The sequence below is a fragment of the Palaemon carinicauda genome, chromosome 18, assembly GCF_036898095.1.
Source record: "Palaemon carinicauda isolate YSFRI2023 chromosome 18, ASM3689809v2, whole genome shotgun sequence".
Classification (NCBI taxonomy): Eukaryota; Metazoa; Arthropoda; class Malacostraca; order Decapoda; family Palaemonidae; genus Palaemon; species Palaemon carinicauda.
This window is the reverse complement of record NC_090742.1, coordinates 109,572,577-109,599,628: the sequence shown is the minus strand read 5'-3', so window position 1 is coordinate 109,599,628 and position 27,052 is coordinate 109,572,577. Positions and strand designations below refer to the sequence as shown.

General features: G+C 44.8%; 1 protein-coding gene across 2 annotated transcripts in view; it reads right to left on the bottom strand.

Moving 5' to 3' along the window:
- Positions 1-27,052, bottom strand: part of Cox11 (Cytochrome c oxidase copper chaperone COX11) — a 61,220-nt gene that overhangs the window by 24,341 nt on the left and 9,827 nt on the right. Inside the window, exon 2 of one of the 2 annotated variants that reach the window (XM_068391498.1) lies at positions 24,392-24,547. The exons of the other annotated variant lie outside the window; for it this stretch is intronic. Within the exon in view, the coding sequence (XP_068247599.1) occupies positions 24,392-24,547 (156 nt within the window). The remainder of the gene's footprint in view (positions 1-24,391; positions 24,548-27,052) is intronic. 2 annotated transcript variants of the gene reach the window in all.

Below are 27,052 nucleotides of genomic sequence, written 5' to 3'. Positions count from 1 at the left end.
GGAAGCCAGGCCTTGTTCATGAAGGTAGATGAAGAAGGAAAGGCAGAAGTCTATTGAGATTTCTGCCAGTCTCTTGGTTTTCACAAAGGAAACCCACTTCTTCCAAGACGATTCGTAATGTCTTCTGGTTGACTTTGACTTTTATTCTTCTATAAAGTCGAGGTTGTCTTTTGAGATTCCCAACCTTTTCTTGGCTGCTAAGGCGAGAAAATCACGAGATGTAGGTTTTGGGTTCTCAATGATGAAGCGTAAACAATCGACTTCTGAACCAGCTGGGATAGTACTGGATTCGGTAGAGGAAGCAGCTTCAGTTTCAGTTCTATAACTAGAGGGAACCAATTGCTCCTGGGCCATTTGTGGGCCACTACTGCTGCTGTTCCCCTGAAGGATCTCAGCTTGTTGAGGACCTTCAGCAGGAGATTTGTTGGTGGGAACAGATAGATATGATTCCATCTCTTCCAATCGAGGGACATGGTGTCCGTCACTTCTGCCCGAGGGTCCTCGTAAGGGGCCACATATCGAGGGTTTCTTGTTGTCACTCGTTGCGAAGAGGTCAATCTTCAATTCCGGGACTTTTTCCAAGATGAAGGAGAATGAGTCTGCGTTCAGGGACCATTCTGTCTCTATCGGCTTTTGCCTGGATAGAGCGTCCGCCATCACATTGCGGAACCCTTGCAGGTGAACTGCTAATAAGTGCCATCATTTCTTCCTTGCCAAGCGAAAGATGGCTAACATCACGTGATTAATGTAAGGTGATCTCGAGCCTTGTCGGTTCAGACATTTCACAATTACTTCGCTGTCCAAGACCAGCCTGATGTGGGCTGATCTGTGAGGGGATAGTTTCTTCAACGTTAGGAAGACTGCCATAGCTTCCAGAATGTTGATGTGAAAAGTCTTAAACTGGTGCGACCAGTTCCCTTGCACTTTCCTTTGATGGGAATGGCCTCCCCATCCTTCCAGTCAGACATCTGTGTGGATGACCACTGAAGGTTGAGGTGGTTGTAAGGGAATTGTCCTTGTCAGGCTCTTGACCTTTGACCACGGCCTTAGAAGCGATCGCAGTAGGGTCGGTGTCAATCTCTGTTGATCTCTTCGAGCGTTTGATGCGTATCTTCTCCAGACTCCTGACGCATCCTTTAGTTGTGCTTTTAGCACTGGGTCTGTCACTGCTGCAAACTGGAAAGACCCCAGTACTCTTTCCTGTTGGCGTCTTGAAATCTTGTTGAATTTCAGTAGTCTCCTGACCGATCCCGCAATCTCTCCCTTCTTCTTCGGTGGAATGGAGAGGCGGTGTGACTGCAAGTTCCAATGGATTCCTAACCATTGAAACTCTTGAGCTGGAGAGAGGCGAGACTCCTTGTAGTTGATCTTGAAGCCCAGATGATCCAGTAACTGAATCATCTTTGTGGCTGCCTGCAGACAAGCTGTCTTGGATGCTGTCCACACTAAACAGTCGTCCAGGTATGCCGCTACCTGAATGCCTTCTAAGCGTAGCTGTTGGACGACTGTGTCCGCGAGTTTTGTGAATATCCTTGGGGCTATGTTTATTCCAAAGGGCATGGCTGTGAAGACATAACTTGTCTTCTGTAGCCTGAATCCTAGGTAGGAGGAGAGGGGGCGGCTGACTGGTAGGTACCAATAAGCATCTGCCAGGTCTATTGAGATTGTGTACGCCCCTTTTGATAACAGGGTCCTTACGTGTTGTAGGGTTAGCATCCGGAACTTGTTTTCGATGAACTTGTTGAGTGGAGACAAGTCTAGAATGACTTCTTGGGAACACAAAACAGCCTTCCCTAGAATTTGATGGACTTCGTTTTTCTTATTACCTTTTTTTACCTTTTTGCTCAAGAGCTCTAAGGTATATTCTTCCAATAAGGGGGTGGAGTGTTGGAAGAATTGAGGAAAAGGGGGTGGAGTTTTGTTCCATTTCCACCCGAGTCCAATCTTGATTAGGCTGTGGGCCCAGGGATCGATGGTCCAACGATCCCGAAAGTGGAAGAGTTCCTCCTACCTGGAGCGTCTCATTGCTGAGATGTTCCAGAGGGTTTGCTACCCTGACCACATCCTCCTCTACCCCTTGAGGGGTTTCTTGGGGAGCCTCTTCTAGAGCCTCTGCTTCTAGGGCGAAAGGTAGTGGTGAGCCTCTCGAAGCCTGGATTAAAAACCGGCGACTGAGCTACCAGCTGCTGGGGCACCATTTGGAAGGTGGTTTGCGGCTGGGCAACCATTTGGGGCACTGTGGTCATGGTGACAGTTGGATGTTGTGCAGGTCTGTGAGACACGTGGTTTCTTTGTCTTCCTGTTCTTGGGTTGGGGACCAGCATCAGAGAATGATTTCCTCTTGGAAGACATGCCCCACTCCTGGAGATTGTTCCTATTTTCCGTGGCAGCTTCAGCAAAGACCTCCTGGACCACTTCTTTAGGGAAGAGGTCCTTGCCCCAGATGCATGAAGTGATCAACTTCCTGTGCTCGTGTTTGACCGTTGAGTAGGCAAACACATGCTCTCTACAGGCCCTCCTGGCCTTTACAAAAGCGTACATGTCCATAACAAGGGTAGTCATGTGAGTCAGTCTTGGCTAGGACCATGTACATATCTGGGGTATTTGAAAGGCCTGCACACATCTCCATACAGTTCTGGAGAGACAAAGAGGCAGGTAATCTCTCTTTTGTCTCTTGTTCCCTTCTCAGAAGATGTTCCGACAACTTTGGAAGGTTCTCGTTGAACTGTTGTCCTGCTATCTCTGGATCCAATTTTGAGATTGAGAAGGTTAGATGAACCTCGTTCCATTCCTTCTCGCAGGTAGGCAGAGCTAGAGACAATGGTCTGCACTCCTCTAGCGTAGGGCATGGTTTGCCCGCGTCAACTGCTTTCAGCACACAGTTGAGAGCTTTGGCTGAAAAGGGGAAAGCTCTGGAGGAAGGAGCAAGGAAGGTAGGATGCCTCTTGCTCAAAGCTGAAACCTTTGAGTTGGTATAGCCGGCTTTCTTTAGGGTACTTGTCAAAAGAGCCTGCGCCTTGTCATGTTAAAAGATCATGACCTCCTTAGGTTCCGTCTCCTCACGAGATGCTGGTTCATCCCGCAATCTCACGTAACATTCTGGGTAAGCTGAAATGTTAGGGCAGAATTGGAGATCTTCGAGGGGTTTGGCCCCCATCTTCTCGGAGATGTACAGTTTCCCATTCATCATGGGCATATACTCCGCATACCTCCAGCGGTTGGTTTCCGAGCATTGAGGTAAGTCAGAGACTTTGATGGGCTAGTGAGAGCCTCTGAGAACGCCAGAGCGTTTCGTTTCTCTAACTTCCCTCCTCATCTCTTGTTGTTCCTTTTGGAACGATTCCATCATTTATTGAAGCTGCTATAGGAGCGCCTCACCCTAGGTTATCAGCGGGTCCAAACGAGGAGTTGGGGCTGAAGAAGTTGACGACACAGGTTGATATGCCGTCACAGAAAACTGATTGTCTTTCGTTATCGTTGATACGGATCCTTCTTCCTCCGTGGGTGGCTAGGCCACCTCTTCTTCAGAATTTTCTTGCAGAATATCCTTTTCGGTGTCTGAGGACACCTCTGACATCCGTTCTTGATGGATGTCCATGCCTTCAAGAGCCTTACTGATGTCAACCTCTATCGTCAGCTGGATGAAGGGAGGCTTGACCTTGCAACCGCGTCGGATTGGGCCTTAAGGAACAGAAGGCATCTCATAGCTTCGTTGAGCATGTAAGGTCCCGGAGAGTTCTTTTGGAACCCTCTTACCAACTTTCGAAGCGTTTCCCTCGCTGTATCCCTTGACTACGTCGTCTCAGGGATGTCTGCACCGAATCCGTCGGTCATCAAGGCCGAGCAGACGGTGCAACCCTTCAGATCCCAATACCTCATGGTTTCAGTTGCGATGGAGCAGGGGGCATGAGACCTGCACATCTTGTGGCCACAAAAGTCCCTACTTTTGTAGTTGCAGAACAGGACTGCACACTTCACCTTGACCTCCTCCAGTAAGGAAAGAAAGAGTGAAATAAGTATGGGGTAATTTATCTCACTGATAAATTTTCACATGCATAAAATAGTATACATTACTATTATTATCATAGCTTAGGATAATAAGCTAGAAAGGAAATAGGAAAGACACATATCTGTGTTTCCCCTCCAGGCAATTGCTGTGACCTCCTACAATAATATTTTTCATTTCCTTATTAGGGAAAATACAGAGTGGAATAACTCTCGTACGTAGAGCCGGAGTCAGTGGATACTAACTCTAACTCAACCACTTGTAGAATATTAATACTGAAGGGTAATCATTGGTGTTCCGATGATCTAGAATACATCAGAATGTTGAAGGAATACTTCACCTCAACATTTTCTAATCGGTCTCAACAATGGACCGTGAGAGGATACACGGAGTATGTTGGAAATTTCATACTACTGTATCATTATATACTGTAGTTTTCTAACTGCTGTATTGTTATACTGCAGGAATACTGGCTACTGTATTGTCTTATACTGTAGTTTTGTCGGTATGCTACCGGGCTAGGCTAGTACCTGGCAGCACTAGCCGATAGAGAGAGAGAAAGAATGGAGAGAAGGACTACCGTATTATTATAGTTTAGTAATATAATTAGGGTTGTAGGGACTACTGTCTCTACTGCCTTCTTTCCAGAATGAGGATTCAAATGGAAGGGGAGGAATGCATTGATTCTAGCTTACATCCAGCCACAATTTCTGTTGCCGACTATATTGCCGGTTACAGGGTTTGTGGATGGCAGTCCAAGGGAGGACTGAAGAATACTCAAAGTGTAATGGGTTTCCCACCGGCAGCTGTCAGGGCCGGTTCAACCTTTCCCGGAGCTTTGCTTCCATTAGGGAGATGGTCGAAGCAGCAACCTAACCGCCTTTGTAGGAGCCCGGCCGGTAACTCAGTCAGCCCGACAAGCGGGGTGATTGTACAATACCGGCCACAGGAATCGTGACAGCTAAGCCGTCACTAAAGGACAGAAGGGGAAGGGAAAGGGTCTTATATTTTACAGAGAAAGGTGGTGGCAGGTGTGCCTCCTACTTTCGGCTGTAAATCAAGGAAACAGTTTCCTATACCGGCGCCGTCTTGGGCGGCAGAGGAATAAAGACTCCCTAGCCTGAGACATTGCCGGATATACAGTAAGACATGTCTTCTAGTCCACAAGGGAAAAAGGTGGCGGCAATTATGCTACCCACTTTTGGTTGTGGATTAGGGAAGCCAAACTTCCTACGTCGACAACGGTGTAACCGGCAGAGGGATGACTATTCTCCCACCGGTAGCGCTGACGGCATCAAGACAGAATACCCTGAGTTACTGTCGTATTTCCAAAGCCGGGCTACTCACCGGCAAAGAAGATCGACAGAAAACACTATCCCAATCAAGCCGGAGCACACTACTCAATGGGGATGACAGGAAGGGTTTATTCTCATTTCTCTAAAAGAGAAGAGTATCGAATTATGCTAGTAATTCTAGGAGATATCTATATCTCCGACCGAATTAATAAAACAATACTAGAGGTTAAACGGGGGGGTAACGTAACTAAAGTATACTAAAACGCGTTAGGCTAGCCTAACTCGAGTCGGGATCTCGGCTACGCTAGTGCCACCGAGGCCCTATCGTATACAGTACAATAGAAATGTTTATTCGAAAGAGGAAATATTACATGTGTAAATCTTATCTTCACTAGTATAATTTTGCCTAACTAGCTAGAATTTCTTTATAGCTAAATACCAGGAACGTCGTACTACTAACTAAATAAAGCATTTATGACGTACGACAGCGGTCCTAAAATGGCCGCCTACGGTGATGGCATTGCTCCGCTTAACACACCTAAATTATGTTAATTCAACTGTGAGAAGGGAGCCAAAAATTATACACAGGAAAGATTGAATAATGTTATTTTCATTAGTAAAATAAATTTTTGAATATACTTACCCGATAATCATGTAGCTGTCAACTCTGTTGCCCGACAGAATTCTACGGAAGGAATACGCCAGCGATCGCTATACAAGAGGGGGGTGTACTCACAAGCGCCACCTGTGGCCAGGTACTGCAGTACTTCTTGTTGACACCACTTCAATTTTTCCTCGGTCCACTGGTTCTATGGGGAGGAAGGGTGGGTCAATTAAATCATGATTATCGGGTAAGTATATTCAAAAATTTATTTTACTAATGAAAATAACATTTTTCAATATTAAACTTACCCGATAATCATGTAGCTGATTCACACCCAGGGAGGTGGGTGAAAACCAGTGTACATGTATATCAAGAAGTTAAGTATCCCGTATTTCATATTATCAGTTATTCAAAATAACAATGAAATTACAAGTACCTGGTAAGGAAGTCGACTTGAGCCATTACTCTGCCTTAAATAAGTTCGTCTTCCTTACTGAGCGCAGCGTTCCTCTTAGGAGGCTGAACAACTCTAAGGTGCTGAAGTATCAAGGGCTGCAACCCATACTAAAGGACCTCATCACAACCTTTAACCTCGGCGCTTCTCAAGAAAAAATTGACCACCCGCCAAATCAACAAGGATGTGGAAGGCTTCTTAGCCGACCGTACAACCCATAAAAAGTATTCAAGAGAAAGGTTAAAAGGTTATGGGATTATGGGAATGTAGTGGCTGAGCCCTCGCCTACTAATGCATTCGTTGCTACGAATGGTCCCAGGGTGTAGCAGTACTCGTAAAGAGACTGGACATCTTTGAGATAGAATGATGCGAACACTGACTTGCTTCTCCAATAGGTTGCATCCATAACACTCTGCAGAGAATGGCTCTGTTTGAAGGCCACTGAAGTAGCCACAGCTCCCACTTCATGTGTCCTTACCTTCAGCAAAGCAAGGTCTTCTTCCTTCAGATGAGAATGTGCTTCCCTAATCAGAAGCCTGAATAGTAAGAAACTGAGTTCTTAGAACTTGGAAAAGAAGGTTTCTTGATAGCACACCATTCTGATTGTCCTCGTAAAGGTTAAGACCTTTTTAGATAGTACCTAAGAGCTCTAACTGGGCAAAGTACTCTCTCCAGTTCATTCCCCACCAAGTTGGACAGGCTTGGGATCGAACGACTTAGGCCAAGGACGTGAAGGAAGCTCGTTTAGTAAAAACCGAGCTGCAAGGAACATGTAGCCGTTTCAGATGTGAAAACAATGATCCTGCTGAAGGCGTGGATCTCACTTACTCTTTTAGCTGTTGTCAAGCACACGAGGAAAAGAGTTTTTAATGTGAGGTCCTAAAAAGAGGCTGATTGGAGAGGTTCAAATCTTGATGACATAAGGAACCTTAGGACCACGTCTAGATTCCAGCCTGGAGTGGACAACCGACGTTCCTTTGAGGTCTCAAAAGACCTAGGGAGGTCCCGTAGATCTTTGTTGGTGGAAAGATCCAAGCCTCTGTGGCGGAAAACCGCTGCCAACATACTTCTGTAACCCTTGATCGTAGGAGCTGAAAGGGATCTTACTTTCCTTAGATATAACAGGAAGTCAGCAATCTGGGTTACAGTGGTACTGGTTGAGGAAACTGCATTGGTCTTGTACCAGCTACGGAAGACTTCCCCTTGAGACTGATAGATTCTGAGAGTGGATGTTCTCCTTGCTTTGGCAATCGCTCTGGCTGCCTCCTTCGAAAAGCCCCTAGCTCTTGAGAGTCTTTCGAAAGTCTGAAGGCAGTCAGACGAAGAGCGTGGAGGTTTGGGTGTACCTTCTTTACGTGAGGTAGACGTAGAAGGTTCACTCCTAGAGGAAGAGTCCTGGGAATGTCGACCAGCCATTGCAGTACCTCTAAGAACCATTCTCTCGCGGGCCAGAGCGGAGCCAACCAACATCAGCCGTGTCCCTTTGCGAGAGGAGAACTTCTGAAGTACCCTGTTGACAATCTTGAATGGCGGGAATGCATACAGGTCGAGATGGAACCAATCCAGCAGAAAAGCATCCACGTGAACTGCTGCTGGGTCTGGAATCGGAGAACAATACAACAGGAGTCTCTAGGTTATCGAGGTAGCGAACAGATCTATGGTTGGCTGACCCCACAGGGCCCAAAGTCTGCTGCAAACATTCTTGTGAAGGGTCCACTCTGTGGGGATGACCTGACCCTTCCGGCTGAGGTGATCTGCCATGACATTCATACCGCCCTGAATGAACCTCGTTACCAGCGTGAGCTTTCGATCTTTAGACCAGATGAGGAGGTCCCTTGCGATCTAGAACAACTTCACGAAAGAGTCCCTCCCTGCTTGAAGATGTAAGCCAGGGCTGTGGTGTTGTCAGAGTCCACCTCCACCACTTTGTTAAGCTGGAGGGACTTGAAGTTTATCAAGGCCAGAAGAACCGCCAACAACTCCTTGCAATTGATGTGAAGTGTCCTTTGCTCCTGATTCCATGTTCCCGAGCATTCCTGTCCGTCCAAAGTCGCACCCCAGCCCGTGTCTGATGTGTCCGAGAGGAGACGGCGGTCGGGTTTCTGAACAGCCAAAGGTAGACTTCCTTGAGAAGAAAGCTGTTCTTACACCACGCGAGAGAAGACCTCCTCTCTTCGGAAACAGGAACTGAGACCGTCTCTAGCGTCATGTCCTTTATCCAGTGAGCAGCTAGATGATACTGAAGGGGGGGGAGGTGGAGTCTCCCTAACACGATGAACAGGGCCAGCGATGAAAGTGTCCCTGTTAGACTCATCCACTACCTGACTGAGCATCGGTTCCTTCTCAGCATGCTCTGGATGCATTCTAGGGCTTGGAAGATCCTTGGGGCCGACGGAAAAGCCCGAAAAGCTCGACTCTGAAGATCCATACCCAGGGAGACAATGGTCTGGGATGGGATGAGCTGAGACTCCTCAAAATTGACCAGGAGGCCCAGTTCCTTGGTCAGATCCATAGTCCATCTGAGAATCTCCAGACAGCGACGACTTGTGGGAGCTCTTAAAAGCCAGTCGTCTGACGGAGCCGGACACAAGATCATGGTACTGCTGCACAGTCTGTGAACTGTCAACCATGGGGAAGCGAGGAAGTACAGTGACAACCCGAAGCTGTCTAGACTGTCTGGGTCGTACAGACAACTCCTTATCGGGTTGCTGAGGTTGCCGCACTGCGTCACAACAAGTCACTTCTGCTGGTTGTTGAACGTCTTCCCAGTGACACACTGACTCCGTAAACAAAAAATCCTTTAACAAGGACTAAGCTTGGACTGCATGTCTTGCAACACAGCTCAAGGTCTATGGGAGCAGGTGTGGTAACAGACGGGGTTAGTGACTGAAGTGGAACCATTACCTTCCCTGGAAGCATGTTATGCTTAAATAAAAGTCCATAGGAGGCTACGCAGCTAAAGGCTCCTCTCCAAATGATAGAGTCCTCAAGGGAATATCAGAAGGAGGGAGAAAAGCACTTTCTCATCTACAGGGACCATATCCGAGAAAAGCTAAGTTCTCTCAGTGAGGGTTTCAATGGTGCAAAAGCAGCAGACTAGAAGGCAACGTTATGAAACTGCTTGACAGTCTAGTGAGTTGGCAACAACCAAAGATGTGTGACTGAGAAGCATGCGGTAAGGTATGCAGAGCATGTTGTATGCAGAGCATGCTGTATGTAGAGCATGTTGTATGCAGAGCATGCTGAATGCAGAGCATGCTGTATGCAGAGCATGTAGTATGCAGAGCATGCTGAATGCAGAGCATGCTGTATGCAGAGCATGTTGTATGCAGAGCATGCTGTATGCAGAGCATGCTGTATGTAGAGCATGTTGTATGCAGAGCATGCTGAAAGCAGAGCATGCTGTATGCAGAGCATGTTGTATGCAGAGCATGCTGTATGCAGAGCATGCTGTATGCAGAGCATGCTGTATGTAGAGCATGCTGTAAGGTAAGCAGAGCGTGTTGCATGGCGTGTAACATTTCTCAGAAATTCCATGACCAGTGCTAGAGTGAGTAATATCGCATTACCGTCCATTGAAAGTGCACGTGCCGAGGGAATTGATTTAGACTGTTTTGTTGATGAATTTGATAGCCGGCATGATAATCGTAGAATTAAGCTACACTAAATGTACTATAATCTACTTCACCTCAGGAAAGGGAAACTCGCCCTGTTGGCAACACTGCATTACTTCATGCATGCTTGCATGGGGTTTTAATATCAACATAATATTTACCTTACATTCATAACTCATGATTCATTTTTGTTTTGAAGATATTTTTGCCATATTTTGCGATATTGTTAAAAATATATTGCAAGGAATACATATATATTTTTATATAAGTAATACAAATAACCTCCATTATCATAATGTTTGTGTAGGCATACATGTATATGATTACAAATGCAAGTTATGAAAGTAATGAGGTGTTATTATTGTCATTTGTTATTTCCAAGTTGAATGGGAAGAGGCTCAAGTAGAGGAGAAAGTGGCAGATGCATGCGTTGAGGTGGCTGACTCATAGCATGAGGTTGCTGCCTCAAGAGTTGCGCTTGCTGTAAGGGTTGCGGATGCGCAGTAGCAGGTTCCTGAGGAACGAGTTAAGGTTCCTGAGGTGTGAGCTGCGAGAGATGAGGTAGCGGCTGCGCAGAACGCAGTTCTTGTCTCGCGAGTTGAGGTTCCTGAGGTGCTAGCCTAAGCTGCAGCGAGTGCTGAGGTGGCTGCCTCATTGTCGTACCTCAAGAGATTGTTGCCTCGCTGGTGGAACCGCAAGCGGAAGCGGAGGAAGTAAGGCATAAGATTCCTGCTCCCATTGCTGAGGTTGCCTTAAGGAAGGCGGAGGTTGCTGCACACCGCTGGTAACTGGCAACTCAGTACGCGGTAAGGTATCCTGAGGAACCTCAACATCGTACGCCTGGCAGACTGGACTGCGGTGAGGCGGAGCGATCGCAGGAGGAGGTGTAACCTTCTCAGCCTGACACTCACGCAATAAGACCGCAAGCTGTGACTGCATGGACTGCAGCAAAGTCATCTTGGGGTCGGCAGACGCTAAGGTCTGCTGAGGCAAAGCCTTAACAGAAGATGAGGTCTGTTGCGGCATCACCTTACCTCTCTTAGGAGGTGTGCAGTCACCTGATGACTGCGGAGAGTCAGAGCTAACCCAATGACTGCATCCGGGTTGTTGAACTCTAGAGGTCTGGACTTTACGTTTAAGAGGTCTTGAGACCTGAGTCCAGCGTTATCTCCCCGAAATTTCTTCTGCAGACGAGTAAAATAAGGGCTCAATCGTCTGCGGGTGGGAGTGACGGTCTCTGTAAGACACGCCCGCAACCACCGAGGATACTTCTGTGCGCCGATCGAGGCCTGCCGAACCCTTTTGCCCTTCGACATTGCTTCTCCCCTGGGCTTGGGAGCTTGCAAGAGGTCCCGGACTGGGAGGACGACTGGCACGCAAGAAGTACCCTCACGCACAACACTGACACACTTTGCGCTAATCACTTATCACTTTTGAATTTCTGTTTGCACTTATTTCACTGAACTCGAAACTTTAAGTGGTTTGTACCTGAAACACGCAATTCTATCCTTCTTTAAAAGTTAGTAATTGCGAAAACAGAATTACAATGTAACAGAAAAATCTAATGAAAGATAAATAATTCAGTGGCTGGAAAGAGACTAAACACTAGATCAAATAAACTACGTTTAAAATCTCTCACCGCATAAAGCTTGAGAACAAGAATAAACTCTAGAAACGTTTACCTTCTTCCCCTAAAGAGACTAGGGAGAAGAGCAAAAACGATAACAACGTTACTCGCTTGAACGAAACGTTTATCCAGCTCTCTCTCCCTCCGTCTCTATCTCTCTCTCTCTCTCTCTCTAGACTTAGAACCTGAGAGAAGAGCCCAATCATATATACTCGTTAAAACATATTATTGTTAAAGGAAAAAAACTGAAAGATTTCCCCCCAAAAAAAATTCCTTTATTAGAATTAAAACCATTAAGCTAAGAAAGAATGAACAAAACGTTATAAACGGTTTACTCTTACTGCAACGTGACACCGTGAAAATTCTCTCTCTATCGTAACGATAGAGCGCAAGTTGAACGTTCTGAACGTCAACAACTGCAGAGACAAAACAAAACGTTAGTTCAACTTTGAAACAGTACGAGACTATCAAAGAAATTCTTTCAAAAACATTAAAATAGCATAATATGTTAACAGGTAAAACCGAAATGACGGGCTCAATGTTAATTAACTTCGGTACAAGAAAAGACCGCCTACTATTAGGAAAGGTCGAATATAAACAAATATAAAAATTAATTTTAATAATTTCATAATAAAAGGAAGTTAATCGAAGAGGCCTATAAAAGGCGGAGAGATATAAAATAAATCTATAACTTTTGTTAAGCAAAATTAAGAAAGAGAGTCTATACTCTCTTAGACACCAACACTTCCGTCTAAGGGAAGGGTCGGCCATTTAAAGGTGAAAGAGAGTTCATACTCTCTTCGTCACCATAATTAATCAAATTAATTCCAAAAGCTAGCTAAGCTAATAATAGAACTTCCTGAATAGCGAAAGCTGAAATCTTAGAGCAATACTTCACCAAAAACCGTGAACAAGACTCCAAAATTATAAGCGTATCCATGAACGTCTTGCCGGAAGCACGACAGAGGAAAAATTGAAGTGGTGTCAACAAGAAGTACTGAAGTACCTGGCCACAGGTGGCGCTTGTGAGTACACCCCCCTCTTGTATAGCGATCGCTGGCGTATCCCTTCCGTAGAATTCTGTCGGGCAACAGAGTTGACAGCTACATGATTATCGGGTAAGTTTAATATTGAAAACTCAACTTTCCAGAGGATGATGCTGAAGATTGCATGGTAATATTCCTTCAAATAAGTAACAACACCGAGAGGAACATGGGAGAACACCGTGCTTAAATGGCTACGTTAAAAGGATAATACGCCGTAGTAGTACTGGGAGGGGATCCACCGGGTAACCTTGATAACAGCTCCCCTTCAATTTCGCCACTCTTCCTCCTCAAAGTGTAAAATCTATTCGGGGTGAAGATTGCCATGTGTCGTATCAAGAAATACGTCCCCTGATATTATGCGATATCCTTAAAAGTTATATTAAGGATACTCGCGCCAGGAGTTAGAATTCTGGAAACCTGTGGTTAATTCTCTGGGAGTATCACTGTACCCGAATATCCCTTAGAAAGCTACCTAAAGGAACCTTCCATCAGGACGACATGGCTTAGCCCAAAAATGTATTTGATATGTTCAGTAGCATTTTGCGTCCGTACATAACAGAAAGTACTATTCATTGTCTTTTTAACTTGAATATGTACTTATTGATATAAAATTAATTATAAATAAATAATTATTAAAACGAAAGGAAAAATATGATACAATCTTTCATTTCATTACCGAAATGAAAGAAAAATAAATCGCTAATGCGTATGATATGCATATGTTGTAGCATTGTGCATTTGTTCATACCACGCAGTACTGTTCATTGTGATTTTTAACTTAAATATGTACTTATTGATATAATATTAATTTCAAATAAATAATCATTCTACTAAAAGGAAAAATATGTTGCGATTTGTTATTTATTTACCGAAATGAAAGAAAAATAAATCGCTAATGTGTTTGATATGCATACGTCATAGCATTGTGCGTTTGTACTTACAATAGTTTTGTTTAGTATGTTTTTTAACTTAAAAAATGTACTTAATGATATAAAATTCCTAGCAAATACAGAGAGAGAGAGAGAGAGAGAGAGAGAGAGAGAGAGAGAGAGAGAGAGAGAGAGAGAGAGAGAGAGAGAGAGAGAGAGAGATGCGTCATAGTGTGTGAATGTACATGGGTAATAACTTATTTTACTATAAAATAAATACAAGTAGCGTAAGAATGTGTTTTCATTGTTTCTGTGACCTTCAAATACATCAATAATGTGTTTGTTTGAGTTTCATAATAACAAAATCCCAAAATAAACAGACTTTCCCAACATCCAGGAACATAACAGCCCCTATTACCATCATTTCTTATGGAGAAATTATGTTCTGTTAACACGATTTCCGTTAACACGACCTCTCTAGGAACATAACCCTCGTGTTAATGGGGAGTTAACTGTAGATGGCTTTTGAATATTTTTCAGCTCTTTAAGTATCTGTTTTGATTTTCTACACTTTCTAGATATAAATTTTCAGTGGGACTTTCATCCTCTGTAACTGTTGTACTTTCATATCTCTCTTTATGTTAGAGGTGAGTATATTATTTTCATCAGTGTGCTCTGGCAAGTTTTTTTCAAAACCATTGAAGAAGGTTGGCCTGGCCTTATCTGCTTTTGAAGAGCTCTTTTACGAGTCTCTTTAAAAGTAACCCTTTCCATGGTCCTAATGGCCTGAATTTCTTTTCTAAAAATAAACTTAATACAGCTTTTAGATGTAGCTGGATGTGCTTCCTCTCAATGTATACAACTTGGATTTTATGTGCATGCTCCATGAGTATTTTGTTTTTCCACAGTTGGGGCAATCAGCTGGCTTATTCAGTTTTCCCTTGCACTTCTGGCTTAAATGGCCATACATTTGGCAATGATAACATCCCAATGGTGAAGGGATGTATGGTTTCACCTTCAAAGATAGCCAACCAGCCTTAATAACATTAGGTGGTCTATACAGATTAAATGTTACAACCAAAGTAGCAAGAGGAATGCGTTGTTCTCTAACTCTCTTTCGCATTCTGATTACTTTTACTATTGACTTTTCTGTTCATCCTCAATTTCTTTTTCCTCTGTCTAGCAATTCTGGAGCGTATATCACACCCCTACTCTGTTTGAAAGTGGGGTGCGAAACGTATTTAACACTATGACCATCCAATGTTGAAAGTGATTTTAATCTTTTGCTTTGTATCAGGGATAGTGTCTTTATCAAAAGACTTCCATTTCCCTAGGGAAGAGTTTTTGGTTTCCCTCTATACATATTAACTATTTCCATATTAGCTTTAAAAACACTCACATGCTTATGTCTTCCATTTTCGAATTTCAAAGTAAAAAAAAATTCATAATTCACTACTTCATAGTGACCAGGTAATACATCTACTTTTCTATATTTTCTGTACTGTCATCATTTCTCTCTCCCTTTCTTCTTCTCCAGTGCTTTCTAATAATCATTCTTTACAAAATGTGAATAAGGTGCTAATGTTACAATATTAGAACCTGAGTTGGAGCTGTCTGTACCGAGGTCCATGGTTGTATTTTCCAGGTCGTCAATAGAGGGGTTGGTTTATATAGAAGAAGCAAGTCGGGTTATCCACCTCTTATCAGAGGTTGTCAATCCTCCTATCCCATGTGGCCCAACACGAGAAGAGGCTTCAGCGGGGACCAGTCCTCTCACAGAGAGGGGCTGCCTCTCTTTAGGTGGGCGTACACTGGTCAGTGGGGGTAGTTAGCCCTCCCACCGACGACTCCAATGCCTGGCGTCGCCAATTACACGCAAAATATGGGTGATTTAAAACTGGATCACTGGAGCCCGACTCTTAACAGACATAGTCTGTTCCCAATGGGGTCTGCAAGAGGGTGATGGCATCAAAATTTATACAGGTTGAGATGGCATGCCATCCATCCCTAACTGTGCCAAATCCACAGAAACAGTTGAACTATAATCAAACAAGCCAACAAGTTCATGCCCAAGAGGGATGGGAGAATAAAAGAAGTAATCATAAGAAAGCGAAAAAGTGCTTAACAATTTAGTTGGACCAACAATTGGGCACCAAGGTCCAGTGGGAAAGCAGTTCTCACCATTCATCAGAACCCAGTTGCTAATCCCTATGGCCCCCCTCCTCATCAAGGCTTTAGCATCTCGGGGGAAAGGAACACGGAGGAAAACACACTTCTTACATTTGAGAAGCCACTGAACAATCACCAGAAGCCTTCAAACAATTCATAAACACACTGGAAAAGAAAGAAAAAAAATCCATTATGCCGAAAATTTCAACCATCAAGAACATCTAAGCAATTTAAGAGATCCGAGCAAACTGTCAGTGAGTTGGTAGGGGGGCGGTCACCTCCCTGCTACTGATAGGTAAATACCTTTCATTAGTTACACTTCGTTATAATTGTAGCTACCATGTTCCAGCTTCGCTGTTATCTATTCTAATTTAAGTAAAGGAACAATTATATTTTTCATCAGATTTTATATTACATATCAAAAGAGGTATGAACCTCTTTTAATCCTTTTTATTATCAAAATTTCTAAGCAATGGGTTTATCATCAAATAGTTTACAAGTGTTAGCTATAAAGTTATCATGTATATTTGCCTATTTTTAATTACTGTGTTTGGCAGGTTGGGAAACGGAGCAGAAGATGGGTGCACAGATACAAAAACATCAGGCTGCACACAGCTGTCCTAATCGCAAATACTCGAAACTTTATCTAAATATAATATGGATCTCTGAACCGTAAAGACAGAACCAGCGAATACCGAAAGCTAATTGTATAACCATTGTCGTCATTGACCGACCCATTCCCAACACTTCTAGCTGAGCCATGATGCCTACATGACTTTGGCCTAGTGTTCTGTTACTGTTACAGAATCAAGAGAGGACTCAATGGGCAAATTAACATGAGGCAAATGCCCAGTCCTGTTACCCCCCAAGTCCTACACCATATTGGGGTTCACAATCCGGGGGATCTGGCGCACCATTACCCTGGGTATAGTTGACAAGTAGCCTGCCTGACACGGAGCTGCAAGAGAATCCATGAGGTTATTAGACCTCCTAGCACATGTAATCTCAAGATTTTCTGCCATATTGTAAAACTTGACTGAAATGTCTCCTGTCTAAATTACATTGCAAAGATTCTATCTTCTGACCCCAGCTAGCTGCAAGTGAAACAAGTCTGGATTCAAATTCTGCAAACTCTACAGGCTGTTGTGAAAGGGCAGGGACAACAAAGACCACTGAATCAGAATCACCTAATCTGGAAGCAGAAGAACCAGAACTCAGAGTACACATATCAGGAAAATGTTATTTTCATTAGTAAAATAAATTTTTGAATATACTTACCCGATAATCATGTAGCTGTCAACTCTGTTGCCCGACAGAAATCTACGGTCGGGATACGCCAGCGATCGCTATACAGGTGGGGGTGTACACAACAGCGCCATCTGTGGTCAGGTACTCCAGTACTTCTTGTCAACACCACCTCAATTTTTTCCTCGGTCCACTGGTTCTCTATGGGGAGGAAGGGTGGGTCAATTAAATCATGATTATCGGGTAAGTATATTCAAAAATTTATTTTACTAATGAAAATAACATTTTTCAATATTAATCTTACCCGATAATCATGTAGCTGATTCACACCCAGGGTGGTGGGTGGAGACCAGCATACATGTTAACAAAGAAGCTAAGTATCCCGTATTTTATTTTATTAGTTATTCAAAAATAACATAAAATAAATAAGTACCTGGTAAGGAAGACGACTTGAACCATTACTCTGCCTTTATTAAGTACGTCTTCCTTACTGAGCGTAGCGGTCCTCTTAGGATGCTGAACGACTCTTAGGTGCTGAAGTATAAAGGGCTGCAACCCATACTAAAGGACCTCATCACAACCTTTAACCTCGGCGCTTCTCAAGAAAGAATTGACCACCCGCCAAATCAACAAGGATGTGGAAGGCTTCTTAGCCGACCGTACAACCCATAAAAAGTATTCAAGAGAAAGGTTAAAAGGTTATGGGATTATGGGAATGTAGTGGCTGAGCCCCCGCTTACTACTGCATTCGTTGCTACGAATGGTCCCAGGGTGTAGCAGTTCTCGTAAAGAGACTGGACATCTTTGAGATAGAATGATGCGAACACTGACTTGCTTCTCCAATAGGTTGCATCCATAACACTCTGCAGAGAACGGTTCTGTTTGAAGGCCACTGAAGTAGCCACAGCTCTCACTTCATGTGTCCTTACCTTCAGCAAAGCAAGGTCTTCTTCCTTCAGATGAGAATGTGCTTCCCTAATCAGGAGCCTGAATTAGTAAGAAACTGAGTTCTTAGACCTTGGAAGAGAAGGCTTCTTGATAGCACACCATAAGGCTTCTGATTGTCCTCGTAAAGGTTATGACCTTTTTAGATAGTACCTAAGAGCTCTAACTGGGCAAAGTACTCTCTCCAGTTCGTTCCCCACCAAGTTGGACAGGCTTGGGATCTCGAACGACTTAGGCCAAGGACGTGAAGGAAGCTCGTTTTAGCAAAAAACCGAGCTGCAAGGAACATGTAGCCGTTTCAGATGTGAAAACTATGTTCCTGCTGAAGGCGTGGATTTCACTTACTCTTTTAGCTGTTGTCAAGCACACGAGGAAAAGAGTTTTTAATGTGAGGTCCTTAAAAGAGGCTGATTGGAGAGGTTCAAATCTTGATGACATAAGGAACCTTAGGACCACGTCTAGATTCCAGCCTGGAGTGGACAACCGACGTTCCTTTGAGGTCTCAAAAGACCTAAGGAGGTCCTGTAGATCTTTGTTGGTGGAAAGATCCAAGCCTCTGTGGCGGAAAACCGCTGCCAACATACTTCTGTAACCCTTGATCGTAGGAGCTGAAAGGGATCTTACGTTCCTTAGATGTAACAGGAAGTCAGCAATCTGGGTTACAGAGGTACTGGTTGAGGAAACTGCATTGGCCTTGTACCAGCTTCGGAAGACTTCCCCTTAAGACTGATAGACTCTGAGAGTGGATGTCCTCCTTGCTCTGGCAATCGCTCTGGCTGCCTCCTTCGAAAAGCCCCTAGCTCTTGAGAGTCTTTCGAAAGTCTGAAGGCAGTCAGACGAAGAGCGTGGAGGTTTGGGTGTACCTTCTTTACGTGAGGTAGACGTAGAAGGTCCACTCCTAGAGGAAGAGTCCTGGGAATGTCGACCAGCCATTGCAGTACCTCTATGAACCATTCTCTCGCGGGCCAGAGCGGAGCCAACCAACGTCAGCCGTGTCCCTTTGCGAGAGGCGAACTTCTGAAGTACCCTGTTGACAATCTTGAACGGCGGGAATGCATACAGGTCGAGATGGGACCAATCCAGCAGAAAAGCATCCACGTGAACTGCTGCTGGGTCTGGAATCGGAGAACAATACAACGGGAGCCTCTAGGTTATCGAGGTAGCGAACAGATCTATGGTTGGCTGACCCCACAGGGCCCAAAGTCTGCTGCAAACATTCTTGTGAAGGGTCCACTCTGTGGGGATGACCTGACCCTTCCGGCTGAGGCGATCTGCCATGACATTCATATCGCCCTGAATGAACCTCGTTACCAGCGTGAGCTTTCGATCTTTTGACCAGATGAGGAGGTCCCTTGCGATCTAGAACAACTTCCACGAATGAGTCCCTCCCTGCTTGGAGATGTAAGCCAAGGCTGTGGTGTTGTCAGAGTCCACCTCCACCACCTTGTTAAGCTGGAGGGACTTGAAGTTTATCAAGGCCAGATGAACCGCCAACAGCTCCTTGCAATTGATGTGAAGTGTCCTTTGCTCCTGATTCCATGTTCCCGAGCATTCCTGTCCGTCCAAAGTCGCACCCCAGCCCGTGTCTGATGCGTCCGAGAAGAGACGGCGGTCGGGTTTCTGAACAGCCAAAGGTAGACTTCCTTGAGAAGAAAGCTGTTCTTTCACCACGTGAGAGTAGACCTCCTCTCTTCGGAAACAGGAACTGAGACCGTCTCTAGCGTCATGTCCTTTATCCAGTGAGCAGCTAGATGATACTGAAGGAGGCGGAGGTGGCGTCTCCCTAACTCGATGAACAGGGCCAGCGATGAAAGTGTCCCTGTTAGACTCATCCACTACCTGACTGAGCATCGGTTCCTTCTCAGCATGCTCTGGATGCATTCTAGGGCTTGGTAGATCCTTGGGGCCGACGGAAAAGCCCGAAAAGCTCGACTCTGAAGCTCCATACCCAGGTAGACAATGGTCTGGGATGGGACGAGCTGGGACTCCTCAAAATTGACCAGGAGGCCCAGTTCCTTGGTCAGATCCATAGTCCATCTGAGAATCTCCAGACAGCGACGACTTGTGGGAGCTCTTAAAAGCCAGTCGTCTGACGGAGTCGGACACAAGATCATGGTACTGCTGCACAGTCTGTGAACTGTCAACCATGGGGAAGCGAGGAAGTACAGCGACAACCCGAAACTGTCTAGACTGTCTGGGTCGTACAGACAACTCCTTATCGGGTTGCTGAGGTTGCCGCACTGCGTCACAACAAGTCACTTCTGCTGGTTGTTGAACGTCTTTCCAGTGACACACTGACTCCGTAAACAAAAAATCCTCTAACAAGGACTAAGCTTGGACTGCATGTCTTGCAACAAAGCTCAAGGTCTATGGGAGCAGGTGTGGTAACAGACGGGGTTAGCGACTGAAGCGGAACCATTACCCTCCCTGGAAGCATGTTATGCTTAAATAAAAGTCCATAGGAGGCTAAGCAGCTAAAGGCTCCTCTCCAAATGACAGAGTCCTAAAGGGAATATCAGAAGGAGGGAGAATAGCACTTTCTCATCTACAGGAACCATATCCGAGAAAAGCTAAGTTCTCTCAGTAAGGGTTTCACTGGTGCAAAAGCAGCAGACCAGAAGGCAACGTTATGAAACTGCTTGACAGTCTTGTGAGTTGGCAACAACCAAAGATGTGTGACTGAGGAGCATGCGGTAAGGTATGCAGAGCATGCTGTATGCAGAGCATGCTGTATGTAGAGCATGCTGTACGGTATGCAGAGCATGTTGCATGGCGTGTGGCTTATGCTGCATGGGATGAGGCTCATGCTGCATGGGATGAGGCTCATGCTGCATGGTATGAGGCTCATGCTGCATGGGATGAGGCTCATGCTGCAAGGGATGAGGCTCATGCCGCATGTGTTGAGGAGGATGCCGCATAGTATGAGGCTCCTGCCTCATGGGTTGAGGAGGTTGCCGCATAGCATGAGGCTCCTGCCTCATGGTTTGAGGAGGATGCCACATAGCATGAGGCTCCTCATAGCATGAGGCTCCTGCCTCAGGGGTTGAGGAGGATGCCGCATAGCATGAGGCTCCTGCCTCATGGGTTGAGGAGGATGCCGCATAGCATGAGGCTCCTGCCTCATGGGTAGAGGAGGTTGCCGCATAGCATGAGGCTCCTGCCTCATGGATTGAGGAGGATGCCGCAAAGCATGAGGCTCCTCATAGCATGAGGCTCCTGCCTCATGGGTTGAGGAGGATGCCGCATAGCATGAGGCTCCTCATAGCATGAGGCTCCTGCCACATGGGTTGAGGAGGATGCCGCATAGCATGAGGCTCCTGCCTCATGGTTTGAGGAGGATGTCGCATAGCATGAGGCTCCTGCCTCATGGGTAGAGGAGGTTGCCGCATAGCATGAGGCTCCTGCCTCATGGGTTGAGGAGGATGCCGCATAGCATGAGGCTCCTCATAGCATGAGGCTCCTTCCTCATGGGTAGAGGAGGTTGCCGCATAGCATGAGGCTCCTGCCTCATGGGTTGAGGAGGTTGCCTCATAGTGCTGGAACCCGGCAACTCCCGATGCGGCAACTCACGCATGAAAGCAGGAGGCGCAGCAAGAACATGCGTCTGGCAGGGTGGACTGCGCATCGGAGGTGGAGCTCTCACAGGTGGAGGGTGGGAGCAGGCAGCCGCAGTATCTGCTGAGCGCACAACCTCGGCGGGTTGTAGGTTAACAGGCTACATTGTCAACCTTCCAGCATGATACTCCTGTATGAAGGAGCAAGCTGAGACTGTATAGTCTGCAGCATGGACCACTAGGGTCTATGAAAGACAACAACAAACGGAGCTACTGTCTGTTGAGACTGAGGGTCTAAAACAGCTGGTGCGGCAACAGACGGAGTTACTGCCTGTTGCGGTACCACCTTGCCTCTCTGGGAGGTGTGCAGTTGTCGTACTGCAGCAAGTCCGAACTGACCCAGTGCTAATGGCTACACCTAGGAGTTGGACTTGCGCGGAAGGGACCGACTTGCACTTAAAAGCTGCAAGATTTGGTCCATGGTTTCTGCGAGAAACCTCTTCCGCAGACGAGGAATAAATGGGCTCTCTCGTCTTTGTGTGGGTGGGGTGATCACGTCGGCTACATGAGTTGGTTACACCCGAAACCACGGAGGGAAACGTCTGTTCGTCGATCAAGGCCTGATGAACCCATAAGTCCTTCGACGTTACTTCTCCCCTGGGCTTGGGAGCTTGTAAGAGGTCCCAGACTAGGCGAACAACTGGCACGAACAGACGAACCCTCGAACGCAACACTGTAACACTTTGCGCTTATCACTTTATCACTTTTGATTTTCTGTTTGCACTTATTTCACTGAACTCGAAACTTTAAGTGGTTTGTACCTGAAACACGCAATTCTATCCTTCATTAAAAGTTAGTAATTGCGAAAACAGTATTACAATGTAACAGAAAAACATAATGAAAGATAAATAATTCAGTGGCTGGAAAAGAGACTAAACACTAGATCAAATAAACTACGTTTAAAATCTCTCACCGCATAAAGCCTGGGAACAAGAATAAAACTCTAGAAACGTTTACCTTCTTCCCCTAAAGAGACTAGGGAGAAGAGCAAAAACGATAACAACGTTACCCGCTTGAACGAAACGTTTATCCTCCTCTCTCTCCCTCCGTCTCTATCTCTCTCTCTCTCTCTCTTGACTTAGAACCTGAGAGATGAGCCCAATTATATATATCGTTAAAACATATTATTGTTAAAGGAAAACAACTGAAAGATTTCCCAAATAAAAAGTTCCTTTATTAGAATTAAAACCATTTAAGCTAAGAAAGAATGAACAAAACGCTAGAATCGGTTTACTCTTACTGCAACGTGAAACCGTGAATACTCTCTCTCTATCGTAACGATAGAGCGCAAGTTGAACGTTCTGAACGTCAACAACTGCAGAGACAAAACAAAACGTTAGTTCAACTTTGAAAACAGTACGAGACTATCAAAGAAATTCTTTCAAAAACATTAAAATAGCATAATATGTTAACAGGTAAAAAGGAAATGACGGGCTCAATGTTAATTAACTTCGGTTCCAAGAAAAGACCGCCTACTATTAGGAAAGGTCGCATATAAACAAACATAAAAATTAATTTTAATAAGTTTATAATAAAAGGAAGTTAATCGAAGAGGCCTATAAAAGGCGGAGAGATATAAAATAAATCTATAACTTTGTTAAGCAAAATTAAGAAAGAGAGTCTATACTCTCTTCGACACCAACACTTCCGTCTAAGGGAAGGGTCGGCCATTTAAAAGTGAAAGAGAGTTCATACTCTCTTCGTCACCAAAATTAAATAAAAAATTAAATCAAATTAATTCCAAAAACTTGCTAAGCTAATGATAAAGCTTCCTGAATAGCGAAGGCTAAACTCTAGAGCAAATACATCACCAAATCGTGAACAATAACTCCAGAATCAACAGCGTATCCATGTAGGTCTAGCCGGTGGCACGACAGAGGAAAAATTGAGGTGGTGTTGACAAGAAGTACTGGAGTACCTGACCACAGATGGCGCTGTTGTGTACACCCCCACCTGTATAGCGATCGCTGGCGTATCCCGACCGTAGATTTCTGTCGGGCAACAGAGTTGACAGCTACATGATTATCGGGTAAGATTAATATTGAAAAATCATTACTCACTAAGGACTTAACATTTGACTTCCTATTCCTTTTGAGCCCTCTTGTGCTGCAAAGACTTCATATGTTTCACGTAAGTAGCCATTTTACTATAAGACCATGACTTACACAAATCACAATTGATAATCAAATCCTATACCTTACTGCTACAACTAATACAATTGTCATGAGGGTAACATTCCCTGTAATTCATCCTGAAACCAAATGAAAAACAGCTCCTGGCTGGATTCGAAGGAGGGATGGCAGAATTCTCCTGAGACTCTATGATGAAGAGAAAATCCAAATCTGGGTTACACAAAAATCACCAAAATTAATGAAGATGCCGATCGTTGATATTACCAAAAACATTAAAAATGCTGATTGGCTGTTAAACTAGCCATCAAACACTGAAGAATAAAAGCTCTTTCTGGGCTAAAAAGATTGGAAACTTAACAGAGCGACCATGATGTTTACAACACGAGCGCTAGTAAACAACTGATTTTCTCAGGGGGTGGAGAGCGGGTTCAGTCAGAAGTGTTGCCAACTGGGGGGAGAAAATAGGAGGCAGCTGGGTTGTCAATGTGGTTAAATTTTTTAGTTGGTTTGGAGATTTATGGCTAGATAAATTGTATACTGTATTTTTGGGTGGGTTTGGAGATTTAGAGCTACATAAATTATGTTAAGGTAAAGTTTTTTAATAATACTGAGCATATTTGGTCCTTACGAAACGTGACAGTATGCTGGACCCATATAATATTTTTATCAATTTCAAATGCCACATTTAAGCTCCAAACTGAAAAAAAAAAATCAATAAAAGCAAGACAGACTAGTGCTAAAAAACTTCACTTTTTACGAAGATATAACTACCTTAATTTCAGATTGCTGAGGCTTAAAATTCCAAGTCATGGAGGCTGCAGTGTCTGCATTGAAGCGTACCGTAATAACTCTATCTTCTACCTTCTGCATTGATTCAACTTTCTCGCTATCATGACCTTTCTGAGTTGTACCACCATAGCTATATGCCTGAAAAATTAATCTGCAATACATTCTATAAAGATTTGAGTTATAAAAGCAATGCTTTCACCATACTAATGAATTCTGTATTTAGCCTAATTAAGATAAAAACAAAAATTACTCTACAATCAAATTTAATTCAGGCATTTCAAAATGACAAATCTTAAGGTAATTTGTATTTTTCCTAACTGTACAAACCTTAATTCTTTACTATGGATATGCTGTTCTGACAAAGCCGGAAACTGCCCATAAACTTTTTATACAAGGTATACAACCTGCTGATAGGTAGCGGAGATTAGCAGGGGATAGACCAACCACCCTGCTCACACACTAGTCTATTTATCCACTTTTGATTGCAGGCAGTACTTTCTAAGGGGATAGGAGATGGCAGAACAAGTATGAGTATAGAGCTCAGGTTAGTATGGTAAGGAAAAATACAAATTACTTCCAAATTTATCTTTTGTTCCTACACAAATATAAACCATTAGCTCTTTACTGTGGAGACTCACCCTTAGTTGAGTGGAAGTCTAAAACCCCACTTGCTGGGAACTTGACCTCGGGTAAGACTCTTAAGCTTGTGCAAGCGTTAGAGGAGTATTGTGTCACCTTGCAAACTCTCGGTATAAAACCCTAAAGTTGACGACCAAGGCAATAGTGGTGAATGTGTGGAAACTTAGCACTGTGACTTGACCAGGTAAGAAAATTGGAATGAGTAACACTCCTCTTTCTAAACTTAGACATTGTGCGACTCCCCCTCGCAGGAAGAAAGGGGACATAACAAAACATATAACATATTTCAGGCTACACAAGGGAAATGGGTTATTACCTACAGTTAGAGATAGGCCAGCTTGCAGAGTTCTCCAGATACTGGGCCCCAAGATAGGGGAAGATGAAGGAAGAAAGGGCAAATCATTCTGTCCATTCATCCCAGAATAAAAGAGGGTAACAACTTCCTTCAACCGACTGCTACTTGTCCTGTAAGGGAGCTGAGGTAACATGACAAATTCGGAGATAATTTGTATTTTTCCTAACCATAAAAACCTTAGCTATTTACATTGGGTTTACCTTTCGGCGTAGCTGAAATGACGAGACAATAGTTTTTAACGAGGGTTAACTACCCCGCGCTAGTTAGCGGGGGTAGGGGAAGGGATAGCTTGCTACCCCTCCCCCCCACCCACCGGTGATTTGCTTCACTTCACTTAGAGGTAGGACTTGACTTGGGGGCCAGGGCTGGCGGGCAAATATGTGTAAATAGCTAAGGTTTGTATGGTTAGGAAAAATACAAATTATCTCCGAATTTGTCATTTGTTCCGTAACCGAAATACAAACCACGCTATTTACATTGGGTGACTTACCCCTTAGGAAGGGTGGAAAGTCCCCAGCCTTACTGACTTTGGCTTTGCCCGGGGACTCCGCCTCCCAGTGAGTAGCACTTGAGAGGAGGAGCCCCTGCACCTCTCAAGTTCCTTGCTTCGCTAGGAACGAGTGGCCTACATAAGTTGTGTGTGGAGGAAAGTGTGACTCGTCCTATGAAGTTGACCTTGAGACCTTTAAATAGGAATCTAGGATAGGACGTTCCCAATACCACCTCGTCAGGGTATTGGGGACGCGACAGTATTAAGCTTAATACTAGGAGCACAAGGAAGCATGGGTTACCTGCAGAGGTCGAGGTCAGCTATGCGAAGCCCAGGATGCTGCTTCCCAAGAGAGGGGAGAATGAAGAAAGAAGTAAGGGTCAGACATACTCTTTCATTCACGCAGACTAAAACCAGGTAACAACGCCCTCAACCTACTGCTACTTGTCCATAAAGGAGCCTCAGGTTAGACCAGCTGTTGTGCAGCCACCACAGGGCCGATAGAAAACGTATCGAGGCTCCTGTGGGTCACGTCCTGCAGGTAGTGGGCTGTGAAGGTCGTCTGACGCTTCCAGACCCCAGCTTGAAGCACCTGCGTCACAGAGAAGTTTCTCTTGAAGGCCAGGGACGTAGCAACGCCCCTGACGTCGTGTGCCCTCGGGCGACATGACGGAGGAGGGTCTGGATTCAAGGCGTGGTGGATAACCCTTCGAATCCAAGCCGAGATGGTGTTCCTGGTGACCCTCCTCTTCGTCCTGCCTGTGCTTACAAACAATGCTCGCACTTGAGGACGGACTGTAGCTGTTCTCTTCAAGTAATACCTCAGACACCTCACTGGACATAGTAGCAGCTGGTCTGGGTCGCTTGTTACAGAACGGAGACTCGCGATCCTGAAAGAGTCGAATCATGGATCCGGCACTCCAGGATTCTGAGTCTTGGCAACAAACTCAGGGACGAACCTGAACGTTACCTCCCCCCATCCCCTTGAATGGGCGATGTCGTACGAGAGACCATGAAGTTAACTAACTCGCTTGGCCGAAGCCAAAGCGAGCAGGAAAGCCGTCTTCCAAGATAGGTGGCAATCAGAGGCCTGGCGTAATGGTTCGAAGGGAGGTCCCTTAAGAGCCCTGAGGACCCGAACCACGTTCCAAGGAGGAGG